At 33.2% G+C, this 8,273-nt stretch overlaps 2 protein-coding genes across 2 annotated transcripts in view; one reads left to right on the forward strand and one right to left on the reverse strand.

Moving 5' to 3' along the window:
• Nucleotides 1–1,841, forward strand: part of LOC109537182 (V-type proton ATPase subunit S1) — a gene marked incomplete in the record, with an annotated part of 4,633 nt that extends 2,792 nt beyond the window's left edge. The window contains 2 exon segments of the mRNA XM_019903780.2: nucleotides 64–247; nucleotides 309–1,841. Coding sequence (XP_019759339.2) covers nucleotides 64–247; nucleotides 309–536 — 412 coding nt within the window.
• Nucleotides 1,835–7,212, reverse strand: LOC109537181 (nucleolar transcription factor 1). The gene is made up of 10 exons (XM_019903779.2): nucleotides 6,056–7,212; nucleotides 5,856–5,974; nucleotides 5,638–5,796; nucleotides 5,353–5,460; nucleotides 5,006–5,127; nucleotides 4,561–4,916; nucleotides 4,333–4,502; nucleotides 4,045–4,277; nucleotides 3,439–3,694; nucleotides 1,835–3,383 (listed from the first exon to the last, which is right to left on the reverse strand). Exons 1-10 carry the CDS (start codon nucleotides 7,113–7,115, stop codon nucleotides 3,330–3,332), a joined length of 2,637 nt encoding a protein of 878 aa, XP_019759338.1. The 5' UTR covers nucleotides 7,116–7,212; the 3' UTR covers nucleotides 1,835–3,329.
• Between the last annotated feature and the right edge of the window lie 1,061 nt (nucleotides 7,213–8,273).

Raw genomic sequence — 8,273 nt, forward strand, 5'->3', positions numbered from 1 at the left:
ATGTAAGATTTACATTCAACTTAGATTACCTGATATATTAATAATGAGTTTCCCAAATTTCAGTTTTCAATTTACCAAATCCGGCAACTCTTATTGGTATCTACAGGATATACATTTGACGGTAAATAATACCTCATTCAATCAAACAACCAACGGAACTATTTATGCCCCATTGGGATTCTCTTACGCGTGTGGCAATCAAGTTTTCAAATCTACAAATCTAGCTGTTACATTCCCACAATTCCAAGTAAGTTCTAATGTTGTTGTCATTGGTAATTTACAAAATTCAAAAATTACTTTATTAACAGGTTCAACCAACGTCCTACAGATCGACTCCCAGGACCAGGTCATCTAAATTTGATGATCCTTATAATTGTGTTGGTTTTACCACTATTCCAATTTGGTCTGGGCTTTTCGTAACCTTTATTTTGTTACTGATTATGACCTTTGGAATAACAATGATGATGGATATCAAAACCATGGACAGATTTGATGATGCCAAAGGCAAAACAATTACTATTAACACTTCCGAATAAACGTCTGAATAAAAACAGTTAAATGTTAAACATTCTGCAGCAAAATAATATACCAGTATTATGTGAAAAATAATGGTGTCTTCGAAAATGTCCTACTCAAATTTGGCACTTCATTTTGAGGAATTAATATTTTTAGATAATTGGTCCCATAAATACAAACAATAATAATGCTCAATTATTAGGTGGTATACCAATTTTAATTACCAGTAAAATTTGGTGTGTAAGGACCATGTTATCACGTAAAGAAAGCCTTCCTTTATTACCTAAACGCTTAAGGGCGGCCTGCTCTTGTGATACCTAAGCTTTCTTTACTATGCGCCACCCTTAACTCTTGTCAGGCGATAAAACAGGCCTAACTGCCTATATACTATTAACTGTTTTCTTTCTATATCCCCTGGACTTAACCGTACCCCTCTCATTCCATTTCTTCTTGAGAATTTATTAAATGTTAATTAGGTCATATGTTCAAACAGTTATGCCTTAAGCCCGTGTCCCATGCATCAGTTTATACGATGGTACGATGATACGAAAGTGTTTCTCCAACCAATAGAAACACTTTCGTACCATCGTATAAACTGATGCATGGGACACAGCCTTTATTGTACAATGTTTACACGTTGAATCGAAAGATATAATTAATAAAGTACATAACTGTTTGATGATTCCAAGATGCTTTAGATAGATGTTAAATGTGAATACACGACTTAGAAATTTGATGTGCTCTTAAAAACATCGTATGTTTGATACAACATGACTTTAAACGAATTATTTTGTCCAGAAGATTTAGAAAATCAAATTATATTATACATCTATTATGACAATAGTATTTTTATTATATTTTGGATCTATATTAACTAGAAACTGTTGGTATAGTTGTAGAGCAACATTGTTACATCTGTAGTCTTGACGTTGTTAAAATGTTTCTATTTTGTGCTTTAGGCCTACTTTTACACCTTAGGTCTGCACTTGAAACGAAAAGAACTTATTTTGTAGAAATGTATCTGATGTGTTGATTAATTTGTACATTTAGTCAGATATATACATAATAGAATTCGTTAGTGTTATTTTAGTTCAAATTTATTTCTAGCATTTTTGCTAAATATTATTAATCTTTTATTTGTGTTCGTGAAACCGAAACCAAATATTTTTTCCTGTATGTAAATATTTTTCAATTGTAAATTTCAGACATGGGTGATGGGTTAAAACTGATTATTTGTATAGGTTGCTACTTATATGTTTTATCGGTTTGTTAATCAGACAATTGTAGTATTCTGTGTCATTACAATAAAAAATCAATCAACACTTTATATTGTTTTATTCAATACGAAGTTACAGATAGTTTCACACCAATAAATCTATGAATATTCTATTACGTAAATATCAAGTATAAACTTAGCATAGCTGAAATAAACGATAACATCACAGCGTGTTTGTAAAGTTCCGATGTTTACAGAAAAATATTTTACAACTGATAATAGCGACATTTGTCATCTTTAAGCAAAGTAATTAAACACATTTATGTCCTTAAATTAATTAAATTTTGTTTGAATCCGAGGTAGTGGCTTGATAACATATTGGGTGAATGAAGAGTCGTTTGAAGTTCACTATACATTTATTTAACATAGAAATGACATAAAATTATGCTCTATTGGAGCATAATAGCTGTGCTTTAACCCTTGTAATGTGCCCGATGCCCTGCTTTTTTTCCACCTGTAATTCCGTTGACGCAGTTTTAGGTCTGGTTACCTGTTTATGGTTATATATTATAAATAACCGAATCGCGTCGAGTATGCTAAATAAATTTGTAGTGGACTCCAAGCGACTTCATTCGCCCAATATATTAAATTAATTGTTTTTCATTCACGCAACGTATATAAGCTGGCATCGGATTGAAATGGACAACTCTCAAAGAACTGGCCGAAACATAACTTCATATATGTCGCATTAATGCGGAAATTATTAGATAATAATACTATTTATACAATTAATTTGTTCAAGAACGACCAAAACTTTTACTTTTTGTAACCTGGTAACTACAAATTTCATTATAAAATACATTTTTCATTTAAAGTTGCAGCTCCTAACCCCCCACCCCTTTAGGGGAGGGAGTTCGGGCTGAAACAAGTAAACATGAAACAACAAACAAGAAAAATGCTTCAATAAAAAATCGTCTGCTAAGCCATTTCAAATTAATCGCAAAGAAAATATTAACATTGACGGAAAACTAATAGAACAAAAAATTAATTCCTGAAATATAAAAAAAGGACTACAAAACCGGAAATATTGTTTTAATTAATAGGCCTTTCTCTTCATTGAATCTGTTGTTTCGACTAAGTGAAGTTCCAAGGCTTTATATAAATATTTTTTAAACTGATTAAAAAAATTGCACAAACCTTTTTTTTGGTGATTTTAAAGTATCACAACTTTCCAATATTTCAGTAAAATAATGCTTTTTCATTATGACACATCCGCTTAGAGTTGACGAACTAACACCGGAAGAGTTTATTTGTAATTTAGCTGTTAATAAGAGGTTAAGAGCTTATTGCTCTTGCTAAGTACATAAAATGTGTGAACTCAATATTTGACACCAACTTACACTAACTGCCAATTATTAAGTTTAAACGCGCAAAACATATCATTAAAGGGAGCTAAAATTATTTTGATGAATGGAAATGATTTAAAAAAACTTGTTTTATCAGATCAGGTATAAATTTTTTTCACTGCTTCTGACAAACTTACCCAGAGCATAGTTCACTATGCTAAACTCTTATAATAAAAAACATCTTTTAGTTCTCATTCTGATTCATTATCAGAATCTGAAAGGGCTGTTCTGTTGTCAGAGGATTCCTAAAAGAATTATTCAGTTTTAGTAAGAAAACCATTAAATATGAAAGCAACATACTTCCTCTCCATGCTCGGAATCGGATTCACTGTCTTCCGAGCTACTGTACTCCTCTTGGGAGCCTCTATTTGCACAGAAAGCTGACAGTTCATCTTTTGACAAACTTTTTAAGTACGCTTCAAAATCTTTAATATATTTATCTTTTATAACGCTGAGCTGCCGCTCATAATTGTCTTTTTCCTCTGACGTAAAATTCTTCCATGCTTCCTTTGGATTATCACCTTCGTATTTTTCAGCGAAAAACTTATAAGCAGACCTAAATAAAATATATTATTTGGAAAATTAATTAATTAATAGAATAGTTAAGATAAGAGACCTTTCAAATGGAGCACAAATTATCCAAATAAATGTGTAAATTTCAAAACCGCGATCAATTTTTACTTAAGTTTTGCATTTTTTTGTTGTTGAAATCGACATAAACAACAAACGCTTGTAGAATGAACTTCAGGGCACCTACTAGGAAAACTATGTTCTTTCTAATGGTGCAATAAGCTACGTTTACGGACGCATTTTGCAGGAACTTTTTATTAAACTCTAATATGACATTCTTACAAGGAACGAAAGGTTAATGCAAGTTTTATGAAATGATGTATTAATAATATTTACCTGGCTGGAGGTACAGGATTCTGAACAGGATTTCCTTTTTGTTTTGTAGTTTTAGGTCGTGAAGATGCTGGTTTGGTTGCAGTCGTTTTTCTTTTAGCGCCTCGGCCAGAAACTTTATCAGCCGCAGCACGTTTTCTCTTTTTAGGAAGATTTTTCAGAAACTCCTCCTGTTGTTTATCTTCGGGCAATGAATCCAAATACATTTTGAAGTCCTTCTGATACTGTTCATGTACCTATATTTTAATTGACGTCAAACCCAGCTATTTTCAAAAATTACGGTAGTCTTACTTGTGCCAATAATACTTTATAGTGCTCTCTTTCATCGTCTGTCATTGCCTTCCATTTGGTCGATGTATAATTCCATCTTTCTTTAGGTGGGATAGTTGCGATTTCACCACTTTGTAAAGTCGTACTTATGAATAATCCATAAGCCGTTCCAGGAGGTTTTTTAGGTTTACCTATGTGAAAATGATTATCAATAAAACATGACTGGAAAGGGCTTTTAAACGTGGTTACCTGCAAGTTTGTCTTTTAACATTACTTCTTGTCGGGATAACACAGATTTACGACTGCCAGATTTTGGGGTATATTCTGGATGCCTTGCCATGAAATCTTTCATTTCTCTTTCATAATCCATGTGCCGCTCTTCTGCTAAATTTATCCACACCAATTTTTTTTCGTCCGACATTTGGTTCCATTTTTCCCTGCATACTTCTTTAAACTCTGCTTTATCTTCCTCCAAAATTTCCTCTCGGTTTTGTTCCTCTTTAATAAAGAGTCTATAGGGATTTTCAGGCCTTTTCGGAGGTTTTTCTTTTTCATTCTTGCGTTGTTTTTTAATTACAACTTTACGCATTTCTGGATGCTTCGAACTAAAAACATGCTAGTATTAGAAATACGTTTCAACAAAGTGTCGAAGTTACAAACAACTCCTCCCAATTTCAAAGAGTATTATACGTACTAAAATTCTTCCAACTGCTTCTTATATTCTTCACGGTTTTTGGCTGCTAAAACTTCATACTTCTGTTTCTTGTCCACTGGCAAGTTCTGATATGTTTCACTTATGAATCTATTTAGCTCCGTCTAGAATTGATACAAATATTAGTAAAAATACTTGAACTATTTACCCAGTTTCTCAAAGTAGAAAATTTAATTTATAAACGTGTGACACAAATCAATTTCCCATTAAATCCTACAGCGGTGAGATCTAGCTGTTACTCTCCCAACGTTCTGGCAAAATTTTAAATTAAAATAAAACACACAATGTTTAAGAAAAAAGCTCCAAATTTAACAAAATACATTTCTTACGGTGTCAAGATCTGGCCTTTCCTTCACAAGTTTGTCCCTCTTTCTTATATAGTACAAGAAATATGAGGTAAGTGGTCTTTTCGGCATGTCTGGATGTAAGTGACTGGACTGAAACATCAAGATACTTCAACGTTTGCACTGTTACGCACTTGCCCATTTGAATTGAATATTAGTACAAAATGGGTAAGTCGCTGTTGTTCGTAAAGAAATGTAAAAACTACATAGGAAAAATAAACACCATAAAATTAACCCAAATGATAATATTCTCATGCTAAGAAAACATACTTTTGATCTGCGGGGTTTTAATTCCTGCATGTCTACACGTTCAATTACTCGCTTTATATCGTGAGTAATTTCGACTAGTAGACGGTAATGTCGGACTTTTTTGAGCAACTGCGTCCATACTGTCTGACATTCTTCAAGAGTATAATTCTTGAAAGTTATCTGGAATTTGAAAATTGCATACATTTATTTCTCCTAGAAAGCAAGCTTGAAATAATTACTTTGCCCCATTCTAAGTTTCGTAGACGATATTTGTAGCTTTTCGTGTCACCATCTGGAATAAAATTTTGCATTCTTTCTGCTAAAATAAGTTGGTCCTCCTTTGGCATCTTTATAGTTTCTGCAATGTTTATAGGTGTGTAAAGCAGCAGTTCAACACATAAAATTAACATTAGCATAGAGATTTATAAAAATAACTTACGCTTATTATCAATAGACTTTCTTTTTGCTTCTTTCTCTGCATTTTTATTGATGTAGTACACTTCTAAATCGGAGTCTTCAGATGTGGTGTCTAGTTCCAGTCCACTTGGAAATCCTGTTTCTGGGTACAAGTCATCGATCTTTACGTCTGTATTAAGCAGACAATTATCTTCTCTATCGCTGTGTTTATTGCCGGACACATTTTTTTTGAAAAGGTTTTTATCTTTTTTTACATCCTGAATTGTTAAAGGAGAAACTTTAACTTCTTCAGTTAAATTCTTATTTAACTTTGACTTTATAATTTTTGCTGGCAGTTCTTTTGCTGAAAAATGCGTTTCTGCTTCGGCCATTTCCCTTTTGACTTTGAGACTTTCGGTTTCATCAATTCTCACTTTCTTTTTGGCTTTTTTGCTGCCTGCATTGACAGTGGTGAGTTTTAAATTGGAATCAGTACCATTCTTGGTAGATTCAACATATGGTGTAGTCTTAGTTTTCGTTCTTTCATTCGTCGATGAGTCAGATTCTGAAGAATCTAAATTTTTCTCAAAATCTTTATTGGTAAACGACACTTTCTTTACAGACTTTTTCTTTTTGGTATTTTGACTGTTTTGTGATGATGAATTTTCTTGTGTTGTAGCAGCATTTTTCCTTGAATTTTTGGTTTTCTTCAAGTAGTCCCCTAGTGGCCGTAAATCTGAGGGAGAATAAGATGATGCTCTTACTCTTTTTAAATCACTTATGCCCCGACCCCTTGGAGACTCGCAAGATGTTGGAATGTATTTTGTCATTGCATTGTCGATAATATCACCCTTAGCCTTGCTCATTTTGTTACTGCTAGGTTTCTCTAAATTGGATGTATCAGATATAGTTACTTGCGATTTTGTGTTTTTCTTCCTCGAACTTTTTGAAGCTAATGGCACGGCGGAGTCTTTGCGTTTATGCTGGGAATCATTACCTACTATATCACGATCAGGGTCGCTTAGTTTTACTTGAGATTTCGGCCGTTTTGTTTTTACAGCTTCCTGAGGAAGTTCTCCTTCAAACGGTCTTTTTCTCTTCATGTTGTAGAGTGAAAATATATTCGGTCATTAACTAGGCTACCCCTTTGCTTGTTATGATTCGTCGTTGTTTCTACTACCAGCAGATGGCGTAAGTGGCGTTGAACGCACAGAAATGAAAAATTCACGCAGGCGTTGCCAAGACGTCACAAATATTGCAAGTCTCCACAAAAGTGAACTGCATAAAATAAAAAACGTACCAGATGCACATCACAAAAAGAAAAAAAGTTAAAAGAAATCCAATAAACAACATGTGAAATGGGATAATAACAAGAAATTTTGCAAAAATTAAAAGGAAAAACGGGTGCTGTTCAATGAAAAATATTTAAAACATTGGTGATTCTGCACACAAAGAGCTATAAAATGCGCCTAAGAAAATGACACATATAAACGTGGCAACATAATATATAAACGTCAAAATTTTGCGCTTTATTTAACGACGCTTTCCTAACCCTCAAATCTTAAGTCCTGCGTGTGGTGGATGCGAAAAAAAATATCTGCGATCTTCTGTCGATGTCAATTGTTAAAATCTAACGAGAAAATCAATGACTTTAGCCAAGTTCAGAAATCGAGTGGTTCTATCTTTGTCTGATTATTGAGGAAAGACGAAGAAAAATAAATGAATATTAAATTCTTGAAAATGTAGAAACCTGTACTGCGACGTTCGATATACACCCGCATGGGGCTAGTTGGCTACTGAATATACAGAGTGCCCTCATTTATTAATGATACCATGAATACGAGGTGCTTCAAAAAAGTTTTTAGTTAATTCGATTTTTTCATATTTTTTAGAAGCACGTTCTAATTAATTCAAGTACTTTTCTGCCAATGAAAGCCTGCATTTACGAGTTCCATTGAGCCTGGATTTTATTGATATTTTTGGGTATCGTATTTCAGAATGCACCATTCATTAGACGTATTCTGATTGTGTATCGGTAGCTTGTTTGTGTATTTTAAAAATAATTTTCAGGGCACACGCTTAGGTTTCTGTTTTGTTCATTTTTTCGAATTGAAATTGTTTATTATGTATTGTGCTAAGCAACAGAAAATTAGTTTTCGTGGACTTTCTTTTCTGCCTTAGATGATAATTTTACAAAATGCAATTTATGCAAAGCAAAATTATGTTACAAAACAAGTACCTACGTCGAATTTGAACGGCAC

Source organism: Dendroctonus ponderosae, unplaced genomic scaffold, assembly GCF_020466585.1.
Source record: "Dendroctonus ponderosae isolate FM_Combo_2020 unplaced genomic scaffold, Dpon_F_20191213v2 Dpon_F_20191213_1, whole genome shotgun sequence".
Classification (NCBI taxonomy): Eukaryota; Metazoa; Arthropoda; class Insecta; order Coleoptera; family Curculionidae; genus Dendroctonus; species Dendroctonus ponderosae.